Source organism: Crassostrea angulata, chromosome 2 (assembly GCF_025612915.1).
Source record: "Crassostrea angulata isolate pt1a10 chromosome 2, ASM2561291v2, whole genome shotgun sequence".
Lineage (NCBI taxonomy): Eukaryota > Metazoa > Mollusca > Bivalvia > Ostreida > Ostreidae > Magallana > Magallana angulata.
The window spans coordinates 20,799,075-20,826,975 of NC_069112.1; the positions used below are offsets into that span (position 1 = coordinate 20,799,075).

Consider the following 27,901-nt stretch of genomic DNA (forward strand, 5'->3'; position numbering starts at 1 on the left):
CTTCGATGGGCTTCATCAATTCATATATTATTTACAGTAAAAGATAGAGCTTATTTTCACAAGAACTCTTCTGAATCGATTTAAAAAGCCATTTCATTTATTTTTTGCTAGAGTATTTCCGGCATTTTAAATAAGTTTTACTATTTTGAAGCAATGGTCTCGTGAGGATTTTTTTCCTTTGTAAAATACATATGTCACATGAGAGACAATTTAATGGTGCTTTGAATATTTCATTATTTCTAGTCTTTGTCCTCGAAATCAAATAATTCAATGCAAATGAGAAAACATACAATATGATAACCAACACATTATATATAAACAAAATCGGATGTTAAATGGACATTTGATTCACAGAAGTTAACAAAAAACGTTTTCTTTAGATTAAAAATAATATAGTTGACACTCCAACATACACTAGTTTTGTTTCCCCTGAAACGACAGAAATGAATTGTGTGTTGCATATTTTCATTTTATATACAAATAATATCAATCAATTTCAGGTTACCAAAAAACAGTTATTTAATGCTCAAAACGTGAGTGAAACAGTGCGACAAACTTACAACGATTTCTATTTTTAAAAAAAGTAATGTTCGTACGAAAAAGTTAAAGGGCAATCATCTACGCTTAGTTTTGCTCAAAATCAATCACTTATTCAATATCGGGATGATTAATGTTCTTGAAACTCAGCAAATGTATATCTCATAATTTTATTAACTTTGTATTCAACAGTTCCTCGCTAAAGTGATGAATGATCCATGCTTAAAGACAAAACCACATTTCCAATATTCCTGTATGTCATCTATATATCTACATCAGGTTAGGCTTTTTTCACATATAAAAGGAGTGTTGTGATCACAGTCCATATCATTCCACCTCCCATCTAAAGCAAACATCTCGATGCAGTCTTGATTGCCATTCCAGTTATTTGGAGACCCATTTGACCAGTTTAAGAAAGTGATTAAGTTTCCACTCTTACTCCAGATAAATTGCGACTCCGTGTTCTTGTCACTGCCACCAATCCACACTGTACAGTCATATATATTGTCTGAACAATGATCTATAAAACAGGTAAACACGTCTTGTTACTCAGAGTTTGTTGTTTATCAACATTATTTTTGTTTTATCAGTCTCCAAGCACTAATTATTTGAGTTTGCTGATATTGCTACAGAAACCTTAAATTTGATGTTAGTTGTTGCAACCACTATTGAAATAAAACCATTATTGAAATAAATTATTTGAATAGTGGTTGGGATTTATGTCATTATAAGAATCAATTAGCAACCACAATTAGAGATATAATTAATATTGAAATATTATTTTCAATAGTATTTAGGAATGAACTTCATTATAAGTATCAAATTGTAATCATTGTTGACCATAATCAATATTGAAATAAATATCGTTCCATAATGTTGGGGATATAGATTTAGGTCTGTCCGTCCGTATGACTGTCTGTCCGTCAATTATTCCGTCTGTGTGTAACACTTTCGTTTCCGAATGACAGATATCGGAAACCTGGCGATATATATGTGATTCAAAGTACATCGTAATTAAGGAGAACGTCATCTTGTTATAAGACATACTTCTTATACTAAGAAATTCCCATACCACCTATCATCCACAAACGAAAGTGTTACACACAGAATAATAGACATCACAATGACATACATCCCTACCCCTATTGAAAAACTTCATTTTAATAGTGGTTGTAATGACGCGCCTCCCCAACTACTATTGAAATAATTTATTTCAAAAGTGGTTTTAATCTAATAGTGGTTGCAACAAAATAACATCTTTTTTGTGTGATTTTATTATTTCTCTATCCATTTCGTTTAAATGGTAATCATAGCTTACAATTTGAATACATCAATTTAATTTGTTTGATAAAACTAATGTAAAATCAAAACATATTGACATACATCAGGTTACAATATTAGAATGTACTACATGTATTTATTTTTAAATATATTTTAAAACAAATTGTTAAAACATGTTCTGAAATATTCATGCACTCATTAGTAATTATTTTTTTAAATCAATTACGTTCATTAACATTATATTGCCTTGTACAACCCAGTGTGATGTCTTTCTTGTATAAATACAACTTTAGTGCCTTGGATATATCTTGAATGCATAAAATAATAACCCGTTTAAAATAAGAATTAAAACTAGAGCATAGTTCGTTGCAGAGCAACAAGTGGGTCTTCCGTTAATGTCGAGAGTAAAGCTAGATGTTCCTGTAAGAGGTAATGTTCTTAAACCAATTACAAAGGTAACTTAAACAAAAACAAAAAAATAAAAAGAATCAATTAATTCTTGTTACGACTTTACAAAATCTGAATGATTCTGAGTAAGAATTAACAGACACCTTTACGATTTCAAGAACGTCTTTACAAAAATGTCCGAACGTGTCAAAGTAAGACATAACAAAAATCGAATTATTTTTGCTACGAGTTAATTTCACTTTGAACTAAACGCTATTGTTTAAACCTAGAACGCGTAATCAACATTTCTGGAAAAATCAATTTTTTTATCCCCAATATCTCTGCAATGCATCGTCCGATTTTGAAACAGATTTCAGATTTAAATTACTCACGGAAAATTTTTTAATACTGTTGTATTGTCTCATTTTGTTGGGAAAAAACGGAAAGAACAAGATAGGATAAGGGCCATTTTTGGCCCCCTCAGCAAATATGTTTATTTTATTACCATGCATAGTATTGACCTCAGTACTCAACATGGTAGGATTTTTTTCTTGGTTACCCTTCTGTATAATTGCCTAGCAACGAAACAAACGTCACCATAGTTTCGGTCTAAATTTTAAAAAAAACCTCTTTGTTCGATTACAAACATTTAAGTTACTATCATTTTGATGAGCATTAGTTCATTTAATTGAATTACCAACATGATTTAATGCATTAAATGCATAAAATTTTTAACCAGCGTTTTCATGGCAACCATGAATTTCCTTAGTAACCAATTAAATGACTTCAATTTCAACCTCGATTTCATTTGAAAAAGTAATCAATGTATTAAAAAACTTTAAAACCTTTTCAATAAATAATGTATCAAATATTTTTCTTTACATCATTGTTCATTAATTTGTGTTTCCATTTTATTAATAAAACATTCCATAGCAACCATAAACAAGAGGCCCATGGGCCACATCGCTCATCTGAGGAACAATAGGTATGATAAAGTCAGCTTAATGGAGTCATAATACAAACAATCTGGACAATGTACAATAATACATGTAGAACCTGTATAAATAAAATCCATTTTTCCCCCTTGGAACTCGGATAGCCCTGATTGCTGCCAATATTTACAAGAGCAGACTTTAATCACCGCTCCTGCACATATATAGGGACTCAACGTTACGCAGGCAGGGATGACTGCACACCTACGCAACTCAAAAGGTACCAACGTTAACGCAAGCGGAGATAACGCAAGCAGGGATGACCGCACACTTGCGCCAACAACTCAACCTAACGCAGGGAGTGCCGCACACTTGCGCTAGAAAGGCCAGAACACCAGCAGGGATGACCATACCTGCCGCACACTTGTATTAATGCAATACAAGGCAGGAATGACCGCACACTCTGTATCGTAGGTTAGAAAAACACGAAGATTAGATAGAGCAGGGATGTCCACACCCTCAATCTCTCTGTACCTGTTCAAGTTTAACCCCAAACAGTCGCTCGTCACAATGCAATTGACACTGTCCCTATATATGTGCCGGCCTAACATAATCCATAGTATCTAAAAATTGGAAATCAAAAATAAACAAACTAATCCGGCCTAACCCAAAACTACTTATGCAGAACAACTTACAATGTATATACATTGAATATTTATTATTGTATAAAAATAATCATCACAATAATTGGTTAACAGTGGATGCATTAATTAAAATAATCAAGAATCAATCAATCAAGGGCAATAACTCAAAACAGTAATACAAAAAGATTCTAATGAAAAAATAGCTGCCTGCTTCAATTTTATAGTCATATCACATGTTGAGTATTGCAGTTCTCAAAAAGATCCTTTACAATTGTTTATATATGGGATATTTAGCTACATCAAACTCTGAACCCTCTTGTGAGGCCGAAGAATTGTCCTGAAGCCAAAGTCTTAACAATTATAAAGAATCATCTTGCTGATTAGTTTCTGAGAAGAAGATTTTTAAAGATTTACTCTATATATATTCCTATGTGGCCTCACCCTACCCCCAGGGGTCATGAATTTCACAACTGTGAATCTACACTACCTGAAGATACTTCCCACAAGTTTCAGCTTTCCTGGCTGATTAGTTTCTGAGAAGAAGATTTTTGAATATTTACTCTATATATTCCTATGTAAAACATCGACCCCCCAATTGTGCCCCACCCTACTCCCAAGGATCATGATTTTCACAACTTTGAATCTAAACTACCTGAGGATGCTTCCACACAAGTTTCAGCTTTCCTGGCTGATTAGTTTCTGAGAAGAAGATTTTTAAAGATTTACTCTATATATTCCTATGTAAAAGTTCGACCCCTCATTGTGGCCTCACCCTACCCCCGGGGGTCATGAATTTCACAACTTTGAAGCTACACTACCTGAGGATGCTTCCACACAAGGTTCAGCTTTCCTGGCTGATTAGTTTCTGAGAAGAAGATTTTTAAAGATTTACTCTATATATTCCTATGTAAAACTTCGACCCCCCATTATGGCCCACCCTACCCCCGGGGGTCATGATTTTCACAACTTTGAATCTACACTACCTGAGGATGCTTCCACACAAGTTTTAGCTTTCCTGGCTGATTAGTTTCTGAGAAGAAGATTTTTAAAGATTTACTCTATATATTCCTATGTAAAAGTTCGACCCCTCATTGTGGCCCCACCCTACCCCCGGGGGTCATGAATTTCACAAATTTGATTTTACACTACCTGAGGATGCTTCCACACAAGTTTCAGCTTTCCTGGCTTTCTGGTTCTTGAGAAGAAGATTTTTGAAAATCTTCGAAATTTTTCATTAATTTCTAATTATCTCCCCTTGAAAACGGGTGTGGCCCTTAATTTTCACAACTTTGAATTCCCTTTGCCTAAGGATGATTTGTGCCAAGTTTGATTGAAATTGGCCGAGTAGTTCTTGAGAAGATGTTGAAAATGTGAAAAGTTTACGGACAGACAGACGGACGGACAGACGGACGACAGACAAAATTTGATCAGAATAGCTCACTTGAGCTTTCAGCTCAGGTGAGCTAAAAATAGAGATCTGCAAATGCGGAATTTTTTTTTTTTGGGGGGGGGGGGGGGGTGATGGTGGTGTCTTAAGATAGTATTGACCTCAGTTATCGACACCTTAGAGGATTTTCTGGGTAACCATTTGCTATACATATACATGAAGAACCATGAAATTCAATAGATATGAGTGAGGTTCTGTTACTAAATAAATCAAGAAAACTCCTTGTCCTCTTACTAATATGGTAGTTACCATAAATTACTTATTAATCATCCTTCTTTTCAAAACTTTTAAACTATCAATTACATCAACACACCAAAAGAAAAATGTAATTTAAATTCAGAAATTCATTTATTCAATGCATTTTCTCAGTAACCAGTTAAATATATTATATATTTTAGTCCAAATACAAACAGCATGTACAAGTTTAAAACTAACTAGTATTTAACATTGCAGCAATTTTTTTTCTTATAATATATTTATGTGTGTATGTATTGAAATGTCCATGTTTCCTAGCTACATGTTCCAAAATATTTAAGTGTTCACAGAGAGATAATATAATGTACAAAATAATATCATTTATTATAATTTAAATCCAATGATTTGTACCTTTACTTGTACATGTAACAAAGATTTGTACATATCTCACTAAAGTGCTTACAAACATGGATGAAATACATGTAAAAATTAAAATCACCCATTATACTTCACATATTATAACTTTAGCAAGCACACATAACATGTACTTTTCATATTAAAGTAAATCGTGTTATTGTGACCAACAACATTGTGATTGTACATGTACACATGTTGTATACACATCAACGAATTCTTCACAACAGGCTATGTAGCAACCTCTAATGATACACAGTCCACTAATGATATAATGTTGCATTAGTGGTCAGGATGTTGACCACTAATGATATAATTTTATCATTAACGAAGTACCTAACCGTCCGCTAATGATATAATTTCAGATTTATATCATTAGCGGTCAAAAATCGTAACCTCTAATAATATGGGGGAAAAAATGTGAAATAAGTACTACCTTGACCACTAATGATATACATTTGTACACATTTTCAATTGCATTAGAGGATGGATTTGCAAGCTTTAATGATATATCATGATATAATATAATATACCTGCGCTCAATACTAACAAAGGCAAAATATCAAGGAAAATTACGACATTTACTTTTGCAAACACAATTTACTTAAGGTAGCTCGCGGGTTTACCTGCTTGTGAGAAAACCTACCTTGAAAATGTGTCCAAGTGATCCATAGTTTTTTTAGTTTTATTTCTAAAATTTCTTTAAGATTCGTCTGCGCGATAATTATGTTATTGTGTTTCAAATACAGTGTCATTAATAAAATCAAGCAACGCCATTTCAATGAAATATATAGTAAAATGCACATTTTAACCGAGAAACGCATTACAAAACTATGCTCCAAACTTTTAAACGATTCAAACGAAATTAATCATACTCAACACAAAAACAGAGGAGATAATTATAAATCAATTCATAAAAAAATATCAGTATGTGTTCTCGGCCAATTTTTGGCAAAAAAACTTAAAAGATTTAAAAGATTTCTCAAAACCTGATATTTTCATTACGACGTTAGCCTTACGTCATCATTTCCTTACTTCTTAGAACATCAAAATTGAAATGCATTTATTGACAAGACTAGCTGTTTAACACATTTTAGGACATGTAAATGCTTTTTAGACATTATTGTGAATGTTATCAAATGCAATTAATGTAAGGCTGTAAAGATACAGAAAATTGCTATTTTTGTTTTTATGAAACTCTGAGTCAATCAATGCAAAAATAAAATGCCATGCAACTACTGACATTATAAGTAAGTAATCGAATAAAACAGTTATCTCAAGCCAAAAGAAATTTAAGAATTTAATCGGTAGTACAGATTACGGAAGTTATAATTGTAAAAAAAAAAAGCGAAGTTAATGCATACATTCTATTTTAAAACATGACTTTAAATGGAAGAGTTCTAACGCACACTCATTCTTTATCTTTATAGAACAAAATGTGACAATGTATGTGACATCTTTAAATTTTCAGCACTTGATATTATAAATCTTTGTATAAACAGTCATAAACCACATATAAGCTTTCTAAAATATTTTATTTTATACTTCTAAATATCTCATTTGTCATTTTTAAATAAAATTATGAGTTTACTATGACGGTCAACTCTTTACGTCGATTCCTATTGTGACGTCAGCAAACCCACGAGCTACGTTAAGTGACGTCACAGATGGACATTGGTGACTAATGTTGAGTCTAATATGTTAGACAACCTCTGTATAATGTTGGATAAAGATTTGATATTGATTCGATACAACATAAGAATTGGTTAAATTGGGGGGGGGGGAGTTCAAGTTATTTAATTATATTTATAGTCCTTTATTGTAATATACACCATTCTGACATTGCCCCTGACATTTTGCCGTTTTACTTGAGATGAAATAGCCGCATACAGACAAAATACATACAATTTATGACTTCGTTTGTTTACTTCAAAATCCAAATTGATCATCATTAAACAAACATGAGTTGTGCTAGATACTTTTAGTAGAGGAAAAATTTGAAAAAAAAAGCAATTTTACGATATCAAAAAATTATTGTAAAACTTTTAGAGGGATTACGTTAACATAAAAAGGTCCAATTGATAAGACTATTTGCTATTGTGGTCTGTAGTACAACTGAATCACTAATCTGTTGTTAAGTTGAATATGTGGGTTTGTTAATTATAGATAAGAACAACAAAGAATATCAATTAAAGTTGGTTGAATTACAACTACTTAAAAACAATAGTGATCATGTCAGTGTAACAAAGAATATTGACCTGGGTTAAAAATTGACCCGGGATAAAATTATATCATTAGTGGTCAACATCCTGACCACTAATGCAACATGATATCATTAGTGGACGGTGCATTATTAGAGGTTGCTACATACCACGTTTTCAATCTAATGAAAAATTAAATGATTGAAGTCGGAAAAATCAACCTTTGAAATGTCAAATCACATAAGTCGGCAAATATAGCGGACAATATGAAAGAGTTATAGTTTTGAAACTGAAACTTTAAAGTACATACATGTACAGTAAGACCGTAAGGAGCAAGTTACAATTCTGTTCAAAGACAGTTTAAAACTCTGAAGTCGGAGTCAATTTCCAACAAGGTCAATTTTCAACGTGTTGATGTCATAAGAGGTTTGAAATATATTTTTCAAGCTGTGGAAAAACGACCCCGGGTATAAATTTCACGACATTTGGTCTCAATTTTCGAAGTTTTACAATAATCTTTTAATATTATAAAATTGCTTTTCTTTAAATTTGTCATCAACTCTAGTAGAAATATCTAGCACAACTCCTTTTTGTTAAATGGTGATCAATTTGAATTTTTTGAAGTAAACAGACGAAGTCATAAGTTGTACGTATTATGTCTGTATGCGACCATTTTATGTCAAGTAAAAGGGCAAAATGTCAGGGGCAATGTCAGAATGATGTATTTTACAATAAATGATTATATATATGATCAGATAACTGCCCCGCCCCCCCCCCCCCGATGCCTTATATAACATTATACAGAGGTTGTCAAACATATTAGACTCAACATTTGTCACCATTGTCCATGATATGTCCATCTATGACATCACTTAAGTAGATTGTGTTTGCAAGTGCACATGTCGTCCGTCACCTTTTCCTTGATATTTTGCCTTTGTAAGAATGGATGCAGGTATACTCAAGCACGATTATAAAATAGCGTAAATTGTTATACGAGTATAACTTGGGTAGACATTGAGTTTACTCCTTATAATTTAATTTTCTGTAACTTACTGTACAAATTAAGAGCGTTTATTTTTAAAAATGATATTAATCTGTTCAAAATTCAAACGTAACGTCAAGCGACGTTTTTGACGTTGGTGCATTGTGACGTGTCTTGTGAGGTGCAAACCAGGTTATCCAGAGTAACTAATTTTTTCTATCCAATGCCGCATTACAACCAGAATTAAATCATATCATATTATATCATTAAAGGTCGCAAATCCATCCTCTAATGCAATTGAAAATGTGTAAACGTATATCATTAGTGGTCAAGGTAGTACTTATTTCACATTTTTTCCCACATCATTAGAGGTTACGATTTTTGACCGCTAATGATATAAATCTGAAATTATATCATTAGCGGACGGTTAGGTACTTCGTTAATGATAAAATTATATCATTAGTGGTCAACATCCTGACCACTAATGCAACATTATATCATTAGTGGACTGTGTATCATTAGAGGTTGCTACAAAGCCCGTTCGCTTGATGTGCTTTAGTAACTGATGCTCTAAATGTTTGGAATTTAATTTTAAATTAAAAACTTTTCCAAGTGTATGTTAACAGTGAGATCAAATTTTCTACCATCATCTTTAAGAAACGAAGGCTATCTACAGTGTAGCAACCTTTAATGATACACAGTCCACTAATGATATAATGTTGCATTAGTGGTCAGGATGTTGACCACTAATGATATAATTTTATCATTAACGAACAACCTAACCGTCCGCTAATGATATAATTTTAGATTTATATCATTAGCGGTCAAAAACCGTAACCTCTAATGATATGGAAAAAAAATGAGAAATAAGGACTACCTTGACCAATAATGATACACATTTGCACACATTTTTAATTGCATTAGTGGATGGATTTGCAACCTTTAATGATATAATATGATATAATTTAATATAAAATTATATATATATATTTGATTTGATTTTCATACGATACTGCATAAGAATTATTTTTTTATTATTTTTTTTTTTTGGTGGGGGGGGGGGGGCGTTATTTGATCATATACATGTATTTTGTCCTTTATTGTAAAATACACCATTCTGACATTACCCTGATATTTTGCCTTTTTACTTGAACTGAAATAGTCGCATACAGACAAAATGCATACCATTTATGACTTCGTCTGTTTACTTGAAGATCCAAATTAATTATCATTAATCAAAAAGGAGTTGTGCTAAATATTTTTAGTTGAAGAAAGTTTGAAGAAAACCAATTTTACGATATTAAAACATTATTGATAAACTTTTAGCGGGATTTTATTAACATGAAAAAGGTCCAATTCATAAGACTTATTCTGCCTGGTGCAGGCAGATAGCTAACCTTGCACAACGCAAACAAAAGTCACACGGGTTTCATATTTTATTTTGTGTGGAAACGTTGCCGTCATGAATAATATTGGTAAAAACTACAACAAATAGAAATAACAAATAACTAAATAGGAAAATTTAGAATTTAACTTTATACCTTTAACTGTAAATTACTTTAAAGACCATAATGGTGTGCCATACTTTTAAGAATGTTTTATCTGTAAAATAAATTTCCATCTGTAACTATACTTCAAAAATACAATTTAATACTAACAAATTTGAGCAATTACTTCAATAAAAAAGACTTACTTAGTGGTTCGAGGCACGCATCTAACAAGATTGAAGACGATTGACAAAGTGAGACCGGACTGGTCAGTAAGGCTGACAGGAAGTGAGTGATTGACCAGATATAGTTAACTTGTACCAAAAATGATTACCGGGTATATTAAACTCAAAGTGGTTAGCTTGTAAAAAAAAATATTTCTGAAGAATTTTAAAATTAAACCATAGACAACACAAGACTATTTGCTATTATGGTGTGTAGCACAATTGAATCACTAATTTATTGTTAAGTTGAATATGTGGGTTTGTTAATTATACCTTAGAACAACAAAGAATATGAAATAATGTTGGTTGAATTAAAACTACTTCAACAATGGTGATTATGTCGGTGTAACAAAAAATGTTAACCCGGGTTGAAAATTGACCCGGGTTTGATAAAACTATATAATTAGTGGTCAACATTCTGTCCACTAATGCAACATTATATCGTTAAAGGACAGTGTATCATTATATAAATAGTGCCTGTTTGGGAGGGTAACAGTTGAAATTGACACCCCGAGAACTCTGTCTCTTGTTGTTAAACTGTGTAGATAGAGCTAAAAGGAATATATGTCAAACAACATCGTCCCCGGGGTTTTGAAACCGAAACTTTTAAGTACACACATGTACAATTAAACTGTGAAGAGCAAGTTACACTTCTGTTCAAAGACAGTTCAAAACTCTGAAGTCGGAGTCAATTTTCAACAGGGTCAGTTTTCAACGTGTCGATGTCCTTAGAAGTTTGAAAAATATTTTTCAAGCTGTTGAAAACTGACCCCAGGTATAATTTCACGACTTTTGGTATCAATTTTGCAACGTTGAAAAATGATATCCGGGTCAAATTTCAACCCGGGTCAAGATTCCTCGTTACGCCGGCGAATGCGTCATAAATGTCAAATACTCCCTAAACACACCCACGAAAAAGTTTCTGTGTAGTGTTTGTATCTGTATTGAACACAATATTTTTTTCTGTCAAATCAAGATAAGTAGCTTATTAATCATAATTTTGTTAATCTTGCAAGTTTAAGAAAAGTTATTGTTAAGTTGAATTAATTAAATAATCACTGATCGCGACTTGTCTGATAAAAATATGAAAACTGCTCATTATTGTGCTATCAGTTAATTATCATGACTTCTCAAAATAAATTAAAGTTGAAGCGATTTACCGGAAATATAACATAAACGGCCGGTATTGGTTTGACAATCTTAGCAAACAACGGTCAACATGAACGATCATGGTGGAGATATATATATATATAAACGGACACCGGACCATGGCTTGAGACGATGTTGTTTGACATATATTCCTTTTAGCTCTATCTACACAGTTTAACAACAAGAGACAGAGTTCTTAGTCTTAATAACAAACTGTTGCTATCGGGAAAAAACCCCAAACAAAAACAAAAATCCATATCGGCATGAATATCGGACAATATTAGGAATTAAAACATGGAGCTGAAATTTTTTATCAGATACAAAATAATTAGGTAGAGCAAATTCCATTTCAGAGACAGTTCAAAAACCTGTAGTTGGTCAATTTTCAACGTGTGAGGTCATCAGAGATTAGAAAAAAAAACTTTTTTGAGCTGTTGAAAAATGACGTTTGGTCGCAGTTTTAACGTTAGAAAAGCCCCCGCCCCTCCTCCCCCCCCCCCGGCCCCCCAATATCCCAAATCAATAATCAATGTTGAAAAATGAAATCCGGGTATACATTTCACGACTTTTGGTCTCAGTTTTCAACGTTAAAAAAGCCCCCCACCCCCACCCCCTCCCCGAATCAATAATCAATGTTGAAAAATGAAACGCGGGCCAATTTTTAACTTGGGCTAATATTCTTTGTTACAACGACATGAACCCTATTGTTTAAGTAGTTTTAATTCAACCAACTTTAATTGATATTCCTTGTTGTTCTAATCTATAATTAACAAACCCATATATATATATATATATATATATATATATATATATATATATATATATATATATATATATATATATATATATATATATATATATATATATATATATTGAAACACAATAAAATCCACAGTGGTCGGCGAGTTATAGATAAAAATTAAATAAGAAAACACGAAAAACGTTCAATATAGCTTAAGCGCTTTCATTTTAAAATCTTCAGAAGCTATATAATGGTAACATAGTAACGTGACGTCAAAAAACTTGAACGTTGAACGGCAATGTCTATTATGACGTCATAGTTAGATTTAGCGGAAAAAATATAATTTGCAACATAGTATATAACATACAATTCAATACATTGTTATTACAGACAGTTCAATTTGGGTTTAAAAATACGGATGAACTGTTTTTCTTTTTCTCTTCTTTGCACATTACTGTCACTCAACAGTTTGTAAAATGGAAAGATTTTAAACTGTTTATTGCCGCAAGTGTCCAAATGCTCACTTAACGGTATCTGTCGATATCCAGGGGTGTTTATGTGTTGTTTGTGTACACGCACACGGGCCCGAAGTGGATTGCTTGTTTCCCCAATATAGTACTCGTTGCAGCCTGGACATGTTATAACATATAATACATTCTTAGTGTCACATGACATGTCCGTCTTTACGATGAATTCTTTTCCGTTGAAGTCGTACTTAGATCCCTCTGTAATATGGTCACAGGTCCCGCATCGTGGGTTTCTACACTTAGTAACTGTGTGTTTAGTATCAAAATGGGAAGTGCACAATATTCGTTTTAGATTTTTAGGCTGACGTCTGCTGTTAATGAAGTTCACATCTTTGTAAATTTCTTTCGTGGATTGGTCGTTGATGAGGATATTATTAAACTGATGAATTATTGGCGTAATGTTCATATTTCTTGGATTAAAAGTATGTACAAATGGAATAATATCAATGGTTTTTTCCGGATGTTTACTGGCTAATAATTCCGATCTATCATACGTCCTGGCTTTACGAATTCCGTCGTCAATGAGACCTTCGGGATAACCTTGGTTAGTGAGGTAATGTTAGAGTTCCCCGAGGCGTATGTCTTGGGTGTTTTCATCGCTCACAATGGTACAAATACGTCGAGCTAAATTATAAGGAATAGCAGTTTTTGTATGATGAGGGTGACACGAATTAAAATGAAGATATTGATGTGTGTCAGTTGTTTTGTAGTATATATCAGTAAAAAGTTTTGAATTCTTCTTTATAACCAGAACGTCCAAAAATGGTAATTTGGTGTCACTACTTTCTAAAGTAAATTTGATGTTGGGATCAAGGTTGTTCACAAGTTGATGAAATATCTTTAAATTTTCGTCACTATTATTCCATAAAATAAAGCAATCGTCTAAAAATCGTTTCCAACTAGATTTAATAGATCTGGCTTCTTCTTCTCCCCAGAGTGAAAGTATTTGTTCGTGTAGCTTTTCTTCAAGGTATCCAAGAGTAAGAGTGGCGTATGTTGGTGCCACCTTTGTCCCCATTGCTGTACCTTTCACTTGTAAATAATGATTTTTTCCGAATGCAAAGGTGTTGTTTTGAAGTATTATATGTAATCCTTCGAGTATAAATTCTTTTGTAAAGCGATCTTGTAGAATTTCAGGATGCTTGTTGATCCAATAGCTCACCGCTTTTATTCCAAGCTCTGTTGGTATATTAGAATATAAACTGACCACGTCAAATGACACAAGTTTTGCGGTATGTTGAACACTTTCAGGCAATTGGTTTATAAAATTTATATTTATTTATTTATATTTTTTCCGCTAAATCTAACTATGACGTCATAATAGACATTGCCGTTCAACGTTCAAGTTTTTTGACGTCACGTTACTATGTTACCATTATATAGCTTCTGAAGATTTTAAAATGAAAGCGCTTAAGCTATATTGAACGTTTTTCGTGTTTTCTTATTTAATTTTTATCTATATATATATATATATATATATAATCTTTTATGATGTTATATCATTAAAGGTTTCAAATCCATCCACTAATGCAATTGAAAATGTGTGCAAATGTATATCATTAGTGGTCAAGGTAGTACTTATTTCTCAGTTTTTTTCCATATCATTAGAGGTTACGGTTTTTGACCGCTAATGATACAAATCTGAAATTATATCATTAGCGGACGGTTAGGTTGTTCGTTAATGATAAAATCATATCATTAGTGGTCAACATCCTGACCACTAATGAAACATTATATCATTAGTGGACGTTGGATCATTAGAGGTTGCTACATAGCTACAATTTAAAAATATATAAATGTAGATTTCAGAACATTTAGCACAGAAGAAAAACATTGTGTGAAGTTACATCTAGTATACTTGTAAAAAAAAAAGAGATGACATTTCTGGCCAATCTTACCGCCCTCAAAGGAGATTAACAACATGAGTTGCGCAAAAATGTTATCTTTTTTTTTTACTAGATAGTAACATTTTACATGTATATGAATGTATACAATTGTAGATGGAGATTTAGAGATATATAACACTACATTAAATAAGAAATAGATGTAGGATGTTGCGCACATTTAACTGGTATTCAATATGCATACACAAAAGTCAAGCCGATAATATACTTGTGTACTAATTTTTGACAAAGAATTCTTTTCAGCACAGTTAACAGTTGAAATCAGTAATTATCACAATAAGATTATCATGTTCAGGTATACAGTAAGATACATACATAAATGCAAATACTATAACCATGCAACATGTCTTCAACTTCACTCTTCGGGGATTTCCTCACTCTCACTTTCACTGTCCGTTTCTGGAAGGAGGCTGGCATCAGTCATACTACCGTGAAACTTCAAAGGATGAAGTTGAGTTCCTAGAAAGCGAAAGTATCCAAGATACCAGAGGACACTGGCTACATGGGCACAGCATCCCACAACACGAGCCCCTACTTTGCATGTGCAGTACCAGCCACTAATTTCGCCATCTAAAGTAAAATGGATGAACGCTGTATGGCGGACACTGTTAGAATGTCTTGATCTCAGTTTTACTCTCAGTAGGTTTTCAACTGAATTGCACACAAACACTTCAAACTGGTCTTCTGTAAAATTATCCAAGACATAGTTTTTTGCCTCTTTTAACTGATATATTCCAAATGTAATTTCTCTCAGCGTTTCCATAGACAACATGGGAAATTCAGGCAAGGGAACTGCAGTATCACTGGTGTTCATACTAACTTTTTTGAAAACAGATCTTTTTTTTAGCAGTCCTTCCTCTTCAACCATTTTCTGAACATCATTTCCCTTAAGACTTCTCTCCAACATTTTCTTTGCTAATTCTTTAGAGGAAGAATCCATGTCTGTTAAGTATGGGCGGTAGCAGTTAAATAATGCGCAAACAATACGTAGAAAATCGCCAATGTATGGTATGTAATGGTTGGAAACTACTTTATCAAAGAATTTGTTTAATCCTTGCATTGACACTTTCAACTACCCATCTCACTTTTGTCACAAGTCTACTTGTATTAGCCTCTTCTGTGCTGTGCTGACTGTTGCCTTTCTGAAGATATTGTGGCATTTTTACTTCATATCCCTCCTCAATGAGATATCCAGACACATCCCTAAATCCTCGGTCTACTATGAAAATATCATTATCATTCAGCCAGGATTTCATTCCATCAGTATTAGTTTTCAGAATATGTTTTGTGATTAAGGCATCATTGTTTTTCGTATAGTAAGGTCCCAAAATGGACAAAATATAACCATCAGTTCCGACAATGACCATAGGTTTAACTAAGGGTCTATGTTTATGCATGCTATATGACATCCTTTGGAAGGTATAGTTTGAGCTCTTCTGGATGTACACATAGGTGCCATCCAAGACAATAATTTCAGCATCATCATCATGACTTGAGAATAATTGTTTGGAAAGAGGTGTAGTATGCCTGGAAACAAAATCTTCATGTGATATATGTTGAAATCCAATGTGTAGGGGTACAAAATCTTTCATCAAACAATTCCTTCCACTGTGAATACATCTCTGAATCTGATCTTTGGAGAGAGAAACTATAACACCTAATAGATGGTTTGGCAAACCAGTTCTGAGCTTTGTCAGTAAAATGGCAACACAGGTGTTGATTGTCCGAACACTGCTGTTTCTCAAAGTTGATAAATGGTATACAATGTCTTCAAAGTTTTCTTTTGTAATTCCAGTTAAACTGTAACATACACTGTCTGATAATAGATGCACATTCTCAAAGTTTAAGCAACTGGAGAGGGCCAAAGTTTTTCTTACATTTTCCAATAAAGTTACAATATCAGTTCTGTTGAATGAAGTTTCTATATATTTGGATTTTAGTAGCTTCAGTGATTCCTTTGTGAATAATTTGTTAATCAAATGATTAACACAACAACGTGCTTTGCTGTTTATGAATATTCCTTTTTCGATAAATGATTGTGTTCTGGCATTTAGAGGTACAACAGATGATTTTCTTCCTTTGCTGAGAAATTCTTTGCAAATTACACAGTACTTATGAGAGGATGGAAAGGATGTTGTCGATTGAACTTTTAATGTTATATTCTTGGGACTTTGCAAATGTTCTGCAGTTGAAGTTTCAATATTGACTAAAAAATTTGAGTCCTCCTCCTCTGATATAACACCTTCAATGAGGGACGCTTCTTTTTGTGTCTTTTCTGATTTAATCACAGTTTTACTGTACTGAGCTCTACACTTATTACAAATCACATCATCAATATGAATTTCTCTGTTGATTAATTTAGTCACATATCTTTTCAGCTCTTTTGTTTTGATAGGTCGCCTCTGCTTCAAATGTGTCCTACCACAAACAGCACATTTGTATGACTTGGGCATATCTGAAAAAGAGGTTAAGTTATTTAAAAATCAATCAACTAATCATCAAATATAACAAAAAAATGAACTACCAGTATACACTGTATTACCGGTACATTTTTATTTTCACAATATTGCATTTGTTTATGTATGTACATTGTTGAATATATTTAGTATGTATACATGACTATTCATGAAGTATTATTTATTACACAAACAAGTAGTATGACAGGACATTCTCCTAAAACTTAAAACTTTTATACCTTTTCCATAAACATTTACGAGTTTACTAAGGGTTTTTTTAACTTTCAGGTAAACAGGGTATATTATGCATCTTATGACATGTGCATGTATAAATTGCAGAAACATAATATGAGTCAATCTTTTACATGTGTTACTTTTTTAGCATATTAACTGTGTAACTTCAGATCTATATAATTTTGAAATTCCAATGGGAAAAATATAATATAACAAAGAACCACAAATACCTGGTATATGTAATGTCAAGATATGTCTGGCATTTTGTTTATACATATATATATATATATATATATATATATATATATATATATATATATATATATATATATATATATATATATATATATATATATATATATAAGTATCAGTTAATGAATAAAAGGGACATAATGCCTTTGTCACAAAGAACTTGATTTGGAAATTCATTTAAAAATTATTACTTTTTCAATCTTCTGAGAACTGCTGAAGTGAATTTAGCTGAAAACATGTTATGAATAAAAGGGGTTATACATGTGTGGAGATTTGGATGAAAAAGTTATCTGTTAATTAGACAAGATTTTTTTTTAACAACACAATGTCATATTGTCTTCTGACAAGAGAAAAATTCTATAATAAATATTTTTATTGTAAAATGCGCCTACACTTTTGTGTCCTACTTTGCTGTAAAGTTTTGGAAAATTCTGTGCAGTGAACTAATTAACAGACTGACTGATCAAAAAATAGTATACATCCACAGTTACCAATGAGAGTAATTTAGGTAGGAACAGCACTTGGGTGCCGGTACATGTATTACTGTCTTATGACAGCATCTAGTTTACACCAATGTTATTGGTTTGACTACTATTTACAAAAAGTGTCACGTGCACATATTCACTAATGAAATCATGAATTGAAAAGGGTTCATTTAAGTAGAGTTAATAATATTGATATTGCTGTTAAATGGAGATTCATCTCCAGTAATTAATATACACACATATTTTTTAATATATCATTATGTTAAATGATTTTAAAAATATATTTTTCATCAATTGAAAGTTTCAAAAATAACTTTAGATACATGAGTATAATCCATTATGATGAACATGTATTGGAGAGTTGGTTTAAAAGTAAACAATATTAATATATCATGCAGCTCAAATGGCTGGGGCCATTTCATGTACATGTATTTAAGTATTTTGCATCTTTTGTTTTTGTAGAGTTAATGGGAGAGGGGTAATGTTCTACAAGTATATTGTCATACACATTTTCCTTTGTTTCAACTTAAACATTACATGTGCATTTATTGATGTGGATTTGGCATTTTTGAAACAAAAAAAGACAATGAACACATAAATACACAGCCAGGAGACTTACTTAGAACTGTAAATTTCAAACCTACACATCACCCATGTTCAGTGATGATGAATCGACAAAGGAACTTTAATGTAAATACATACATGTAATGTTAAAGTCCAATTTACACTTTGCAAAAGTTGTTTCCCTTTGCGGGGTCAACCCAAATGTCAAAAGGGAAAAACCAACTTTTTTTTCTTTATGCTACCAAATATTTGGGCTTCCTGTGATAAAATCTTTTTGAATTGAGTATATTCCTTCAATGTGTGGGTTGCCTCATCCTGGGGCATTCAAATTACACAACAGAAACAGAATCTCATTGTCAAATGACAAAGTTACAAACCTCTAAACTACTGTGAGAAACCTATTGTCTTTTCCCCAAAGATGGCGGCCAAGGGACATAACTTTTGTAAAGTGTGGATTGGTCTATTGTAGTGCATTCATTACAGTATATCTATTTTCATTAACTTTCAGTGTCCGTGATATAATCATCTCCCTAGTACTTGTACATGCATATATGCTAAAAGGAATTCACCTGCATTAATTTAAAAAAAAACAACCCAATATATCGTAATGAAAATGTATCATGATCGTCTGATAGGAATATGTAACACGTTAGTAAATGTGTAAACAATATTTCCGTTTAACGCTTTTAGTATCAGATATTTGATCATCATTTTCATAATTAGGAAAAATGATAACTGAATTAAGTACTTACCGGCATATTGCAGTGATAGCGCAAAGCTTCATCGTCACAAAATGTAATGTATGTTGCAGCCGACAACTTGTTTCAACCGCCAAAAAAACACCGGAAGTAAGCTAGGCAGCGTAAAAGAAAAACCTATCAAAACGCTTACTGCTTTAATTATACAATTTATCTACAGTTAAAATGATTCTGTTATATTAGCGAACTGATTTCTTATTCGTTGTATTGATTTTATGTTTAAGGAATAAACAACACACTCGGGAATTCGCTACAAAAGGATTTCCGACAATTCCGGAATAATCTCGATCAATATTTCCCCGATCGATTTTTTTGTCATTATTTTCAAAATAAACACCTGAGCGGAGGAGAGAACCACGTTCATATTTTTATCATCAGTCAATGACATTTGAATTTTCTTGTACCCAAAGTATGATCGCGGTTCTTGCTTCCGCTCACATCGAATTTTCAGTATTTTGTGACGTAAAACAGGTTTTTCAGACAAAATATCATTCAAGAAAATAGAGTAGCGATTCAAATTGAATCAAATGGAATTTCAAGTTTTCACTATGATGGAAAAGTTTAGGTATTGTACATGCATTTTTAGACGTATCAACTCTTAGTTTATTGTTTTGATTTTTCAAGGTTTAGGGGGCAGATCTTGTACGATACCCTATCTTGTTCTTTCCAAAAATTAAACCTACTTTCGATTTTGAGCAAAAGTGATGAATGAAATTTAACCCCCCCCCTCCCAGTAAACCATAGAATTGATACATCTATCATCGGTAAAAATTGTTAAGCGATATCTTTAAAGTTTATGGAGATTTCCTCCGGACAAAATCACTTTTTTTTAAAATTAAAAATGGCCGTCAAATATGAACGGAAGTGCCTGAATGCTTAAACTTTAACGTCGTTGAGGCACGAACACTTTACAAAAGTTCTGAAATTTCATTGAAATTGGATGAAACCTTTTTGAAATATAAAGCCGAGAAGGAGTAAGAAAAAAAATAAAAAAATAAAATAATAATAAGAAGAAGAAACCAAAGAAAAACTAGAGGGTCTTCCGTTTCCAACGGAAGACCCTAAAAAACCTGTATTTGACTTTTAAAAAAAAGGCTTACCCATTCTAGAGAGAAAATGTTGATAAACAAGTTTTTCGTGGATCCAAGTGTTTTCTTCAGACGATTCGATCTCTACCAGATATGCATCTCTTGATTCACAGTGTTCCTAAAAATACGAAGTTTGCAGTACAAATGCAATGTACTTCTATATGATATACTATTTGATATGATCAACTAAATTCGTGTACCTTTGCATCGTCCCAATTCTTGTTCTCAGTGAATATGCGATATATATGATTCTCATACTGAACCCAACCTAACAAATGAAAATTACATCTGGTTTCAGTACATTTCTGTATAATATCCGTCTTCATCAGTGAATAAAACGTAAAAATGCACGGAAAAATGTACAAAAAATGTATTGTGTTCTAAAAGGTTCTGAATACATTGACTTGTCACCTCAATTGATAATCCTTCGTACCGTACGATTTGTCTTTGTAAAAAAACAACAGACACGTCAATACCTATTTATAACTTTTTATCCTCCTGTTGTTTAAATTGTTTTGCATTAGTTTAAATTATTTGATTGTTCTCGCTCAATACATGCCCTCGCCACTGATAGAATACCTTGAAATAAGTTGCAGTGTAGCAACTCGGAGCGGATTCGCACCAATGCCAATGTTACAAAATGTTGTTTGTAAAAAGAACAGAATTTCGAACACTACCGTGTTCTATAATAAAACCGCTATTACATATATGTACCCTCTTCACATACATTGATTCTGACGTGTTACCTGGTTTATTCCAAAACGGGATATCGCATTTTCATTGTCAGTTTTGATGACCGTGGGGACCATTTCACGTGACAAAATATTTTTTTATTTATTTGTATTTTTAACCTCACCATTTGCACAAAATATGTGTAATGAAAAATTCACAGCAGTTTGCTTTTGTAGTCATTGTTATTACTATGAACATAATTCTCAACTTGTGATATAATTGAAAAAAATAATTACATAGATTCATTTCAAACGTGTTTGCAAATATTGGTATGTTATTCAAAGCTAAAGTATCATTAATTCATACCTTCTTCACAAGCAATGTCGTATTTCCACTCCCCGTTTGACTGACATATCAATCGTCCTGAACCAAACTGGAAGTATCCCGCAGAACATGAGGCGTGTATCCTTCTGCCTATACCAATGGCGTCTTCACGGTGTGTTGTATTAAGATCAATTCCTGTTCGATTGGGTATTCCACAATCTTTTGAATAAATACATATTTTAAAAGTATTCACATCAGTGTTTTTATTAAAATAAATCAATTTCATTTAATTCCTGGGGTAAAAAAATGTCTAAAACCAAAAGTCCAATGACTGAACAAATAGTTTCAGATTAAGGATAGGAACATTAAATGCCTATTAAATATTAAAGGAACAGTTTCTAACTAGTTTTGCGCGTGTTATAGAAAAACAAAACATGAATTTTTAACAACACTGCCTTAAGTTGATATAAACATCGATCCAATAAGTTCGCTTTTTTACATAAAAAAAAAATGACAATGTGCTTTACTTTCATAAAATTACTCAAGTACGTCACTTTTGGAGATTTTTATTTGCTTCATTTGCATATATTTACATTCCACATATTTTTTGCTTGTAAAGTGTGTTGAAAGCTACCGCAGTTATAACACTGTAATGCACACAGGGTACTCAAAGGTTAAAATGACGAGTTTTATTATGATGTCACAAACGTTGAACACTGTTAACTGCAACGTCACAAGCGAAAATCAAAGTTCACGCTTGCGGCTGTTACTGTGGCTCTTCCATGAATATGAAGATACGATTGGAATTTTAAGGTATAAATCACATTTTCAGACAAGGGATGAAGTTAAAATAATGTAAATATAAGCATTAAATCATGATTTTTTGAAGTACACAGTTTCATAACTGCAGCGATGCTTGCTTACAAATTTTCATAACGCGCTAACGCGCGTTATGAAAATTTGTATGTACACACCGCTGCAGTTATGAGACTGTATACTTTAAAAAATCACGATTCAATGCTATAATAGACTAAAGGATTAATTGGTTAACCTGACAAAACACATTCGTAGGACGTGTCCTTGGAATACTTCTTGTGTTTACATGTCTGGTTGATTTGACAGTTTGAGTATGCACAAGCTCCAGCCAGATCCTAACAAAATAAAACATACATGAACATGACAGAGAGCTAATTGTAAATGTTACCTGTTCAAAATAATTCGAAGCATGAGTTTTGTTATATTAAAGTGTGCCAAATGTATGTATACAGTAAAACTTGTTGAATCCGGCATGTTGTCCAATCTGGCAAAAATATTCAGTCCCTTGAATTTTCTTATCATTTATATTTTTAAAATGTTGTGCAATCTGTATCCTGTCTATACTGTAAAGTTGCCGCGATGAAAAGAACTGACTACTGATAATTAGTAAGAGTTTACTCCCATAATCCGGTCACTATCACTGTTGAATGTAGGATAATTACTGCTCAATTATCAATAAATTTTCCTGTCGTTGCTATCAATAAATTTGAACAATAAACTGTCAATTTTAGTTATACAGTTAAGCCTTGTTATAAATAAATACGTATTTTATTCAGCCAAAATTAAGTTTATACTTCACCCCATTTTTTCAGGCCGTGATTCGGATACCGTGGGCAGGATGGCCTATAACGTTTGCATTGCGCGTTGTGTGGGTACACTGACAGAGTTACATTTTTTTCTGTCAAAATGCCCCATTTGTTATTAAATTCTCGCGTACATAGATATTTATCAATTATTGTTTAGGAGGTCTAATACACTTCAAAAGAATTGAAGATTTTGCAAAAATAGACGATTAAGACCCACTGCATCACATACAAAAATAAATTTGCACAAATATCCTTCAAACCAGATGTTGGCAACATCCGGCCAAATTCTTTAATCTCCGCTGGATTAGACAAGTTTTACTGTATTCGTTCGAATAATTGTTTGATTGTTTTTATCAAACCATGGCAAATTTATAAATATATTTTGAAATAAATGTGTTTTTTTTTTAACTTGTTCGGTATGATACAGAGCTTTTAAGCTTTTAGAGGGTTCTTCGACCAGTCTCATATCACGTTTCAGTTACTGCCAGGTCCTTCATGTGCAATAATATGTCCCTTTAGTCTTAATCTTCGTATTATTTGATAATTATCCAACCCTCAATTTCCTCAGTCGACGAACTCATAACAAAAGGGCGTGTCAAATGTTTCAATTTTTTTGTCATGTTACTCTAAGGGCTCTTTGTTTAAATAATTCTGATTGTTCTTATTCATTGATAAAATTAACCACTAAAAGGGACCAACTGATGTCGAGGTAAAGTATTTTGATTTATTGGTATCTTTGACGAACAGCTACACCCCATCCCACAAAATATTTGAATAACAAGTATATATTATTTTCTTATAATAAATTTGATAGCAATTTTGCAAAATTGTATATATTCTGCATGTAGTTTTGGTTTTATTCTTATCGGGGTTTTTTTCAATACATACATAGATTTAATATGTAAATTATGGCGCTCCTTTTAACTTCTTGGAGACTTGAATTATTATTCTTTTTTCTTTTTATCTGTGTTTTAATACAACAGCGAGGGATGAAATAAAATGAACATTTATTGCACAAAATATATTTACATTTTAAAGATGCATTTTTCTTATTTTTGTTGTTTACAAAAACACTATTAAGGTTTCTTTAGGACTCTCTCTTTAAGTTTAATAAATTTTACACCTGTAAGTCTATTTTTGACCATATAAGATAAGAATTAGCCGAACTCTTTCGATTCAATGCATTTATAGCGAGCGCAGCTCGCCGGCACGCAGCGCCGGAGCGAAGCGAGCTCTACCGGCAAGGCGTGTGTGAATAAAAAATTCGGACTAGTTGCACATTCATTCAATGGATTTTTTTTGGCGTCAGTAAATCGGACCAGTAATGCATTGTTTTAATCGTCCCAGTAGTTCCCTGTAATCATGGCAATTTTCACCACTTCACATTCTCACGAGAATCAGCAAGACAACATAAAAACAATAACGATATATTTACATTCTACTGTGTTTTCCCATTAAATTCTGTGATCTTCAAATGCCTCTAAATGCAACAAGTAGTCAAAGGTCAAATTGACGAGTTTTATTATGACGTCACAAACGTTGAACGCTGTAAACTGCAACGTCACAAGCGAAAATCAAAGTTCACGCTTGTGGCTGTTACTGTGGCTCTTCCGTTAATATTAACTTACCCTTAGGATAAGATCGGAATTTTAAGGTATAATTCACATTTGCAGACAAGGCAAGCAGTTAAAAAATGTAAATATAAGCATTAAATCATGATTTTTTGGAGTATACACTCTCATAACTGCCGCGGTGTGTGCATGCAAATTTTCATAACGCGCTAACGCGCGTTATTCAATTTGTATGCACACACCGCGGCAGTTATGAGAGTGTATACTTCAAAAAATCATGATTCAATGCTATAGTATACGACATACAGTCAATGCTACCTCTAAAGTTCACCTCAGTACACTGTCAATCAAAAAATAATCGAGTGACGTCACAAAGGTTTACACATTGATCCGATAGATTTTTTCGGCGTCAGTAAATTTTGACCCACAATTCATAGTACCAATGGTTTCCAACCTCACGTTCTCGCGAGAATCAAAGTAAAACTTTTGAGAAGCATATAAGATGTGTAATTTTAAGAACATCATGCTTTTTAAGTAAATAAAACAGTATATTTCGCGTACTTTTATTTCTCACGGGAGTTTTAAAGAGTCAGACGTCACTTAGCCAACTTTGACGTCACAATAAGGGAAACTTACTCTAAATAAAGTTATTGCAAATCTGCTGAAAATCCTCTCAAAATCTTGCAAGGCTAAAGAATGAGGACATTTCTTCAGATATAGGAAACAGTTGTAACTTGCACTCATTTGGATGAATGCTACCATTTATTTTATCCACTATAATTACGATAACGTTAATTTCCAGAAACGTACACGCAGCATCGTTTTCTTTAAAGGGGGTGGGTGTATGGCAGTCTCATCCAAAAAATCTTAACAAGCAAAAAGAAAAAAAAAGGATAATTCTCAAAATCATGAAAATTATAATCCTTCAGCTCTTTAGCAGTTCAATGGTTTCTTTATTTTCAAATCCATTTCAGATTACTTACTCCCAATCCCAAGGTGGGGGGGGGGGGCAACTTTTTTATATTTTGGTATAACTTTGGTATATGATAAGCGTAAATTAAAAAAAAATATAATTTCTTTTAAAAGTGGAAGGGGAAACTCCATGATTAGTCAATTTTCTATGTGTAAATTGAAAAAAAAATTAACATGGGGGGTATACGTAGCTCTATGATAATTTTTTTATGAAACTTAAAGAAAAAAATGTCTACTGAAAAAAAGGGGATGAACTTACGTACGTTACAATCACTTTAAAAGAAGAGATATAGTGCAATGAACATCTATATTAAAATCTTTATTATTCAACAACTTTGCATCTGAGATTGAACTTATGTTCTACGTATAAAGAAATAAATAACAAATCTTATAAACTATGAATAATGTAAATTTACTGAAAATAGGTATGTTTTATTTTAATTTGCAATCAAATTTATTTACTTTGTTAAAATTATTTTTATTGATTTATCATCATTCAATGTTTGATCACATGCTGCGCTCGCCCCAACGGTCGCACCGTAATACATATTAAAAACCATCTATATTTCTCTGATGACATTTGTTTTCTTTTTTACAAATTTTGTCATCTTGTCATCTCTCAAAGATTGTTAGAAGTTTTTTTTTACATTCGAAAACAATTCGAGCCTTGCAGACGCCGTTTCTATCATGGTTGTTAATATAGTGGAAAACGCACTCGTCTCGTATCGCTGCGACCCGATTTTGATCCTCATGATCGGCAGTTGGACACCCACTTAGAGACGTGGTTTTTCACAGGGTACTCTGGCTTTCTTTCACTTCAATGGCTCTCTCGCGCTAACATCCGTGCCGACAAGATATATTAAATAAGTTTTAAACTTGTTTTTCAATCGTTTTAAAATAAATAAAGTTCAGTATTCTGTTAACTCCATTAATGAAATGTGACTGAGGTAAACGATGTTATCAAAAAAAAAAATAAAAAAAACTCTGAAACAATTTCATACATACACTATCATATCAAAATTGGTGAGTACTTTAAAACATATTAAACAATTATTCCGTATATAGTTATATACTGCAAATAGGATCTTAAAAACAATGACGTAAATGATTTTTTTACGAAACATAAAAAAGGTGACAAAACTGCACAAGAACGACAAAACGTTATTGATATATTTACCTTAGGCCAGTGCTCCTTTTCACTGTATACCCATCCAGCGCTGTCTATGAACTTAGTTTCTGCTGTCATCTTATTTTCGTAATTGATTTCACAGAAGTTAGCCCCTTTGATATAGTTGACAGATTTACACCGCTGTGTTACCAGACATTCTACCACACAGTCCAGGAAACTTAACTGTGCGAAGGATTGGATTAGTTTCCTGTCTAGTCTTTGACCCCACAGAAGTTTAGAAAATCCCGGCTGTAGACTACCATGACTCAATACAAGAAAACTTAATAAAATCAACGGACATCTAAAGATTTGGAAAAGATACATTGTACTGTATAATGAAGTTTTGTTTTGTCTGCACCGTGAACAACTTGTATTACGCACTTCTATGATAATGATTTGGACCGTTTGAAATTATTTTGTTTTATGGTTTATGTGTTTCCCTTACGGATGATTGATTAATGAGCAAACAATAAGCCTTACGAATTGTTGAAATAAATATTTAATAAGCAGAATAACTTTAAAAACAGATAATTTCGATTCAATTATTTTTTTATCGATTCATCTTTACATTGATTAGTTACCATTAATTTAAATACGCGGTAGTTATTTCTACATTGTCTTTATATATAATACACATATAATTGCATTGATAAACTATACACCGTGTGTTTTTTTTAGTGGT

The 27,901-nt window shown here is 32.6% G+C and overlaps 1 protein-coding gene across 1 annotated transcript; it reads right to left on the reverse strand.

Moving 5' to 3' along the window:
- Positions 1 to 812: 812 nt before the first annotated feature.
- Positions 813 to 27,582, reverse strand: LOC128174007 (versican core protein-like). Its single transcript, XM_052839656.1, has 6 exons — positions 27,229 to 27,582; positions 22,938 to 23,037; positions 21,929 to 22,105; positions 21,091 to 21,158; positions 20,903 to 21,008; positions 813 to 1,057 (listed from the first exon to the last, which is right to left on the reverse strand). Exons 1-6 carry the CDS (start codon positions 27,541 to 27,543, stop codon positions 813 to 815), a joined length of 1,011 nt encoding a protein of 336 aa, XP_052695616.1. The 5' UTR covers positions 27,544 to 27,582.
- Positions 27,583 to 27,901: the final 319 nt, after the last annotated feature.

Excerpts from the sequence above, each read along its gene's own strand:
- LOC128174007 (XM_052839656.1), bottom strand. The coding sequence starts at position 27,543 with ATGTATCTTTTCCAAATCTTTAGATGTCCGTTGATTTTATTAAGTTTT. Across the intron at positions 23,038-27,228 it reads AAAAGGAGCACTGGCCTAAG|GATCTGGCTGGAGCTTGTGC; the intron begins GTAAATATATCA and ends TTATTTTGTTAG. Across the intron at positions 21,159-21,928 it reads CGACATTGCTTGTGAAGAAG|GTTGGGTTCAGTATGAGAAT; the intron begins GTATGAATTAAT and ends TTCATTTGTTAG.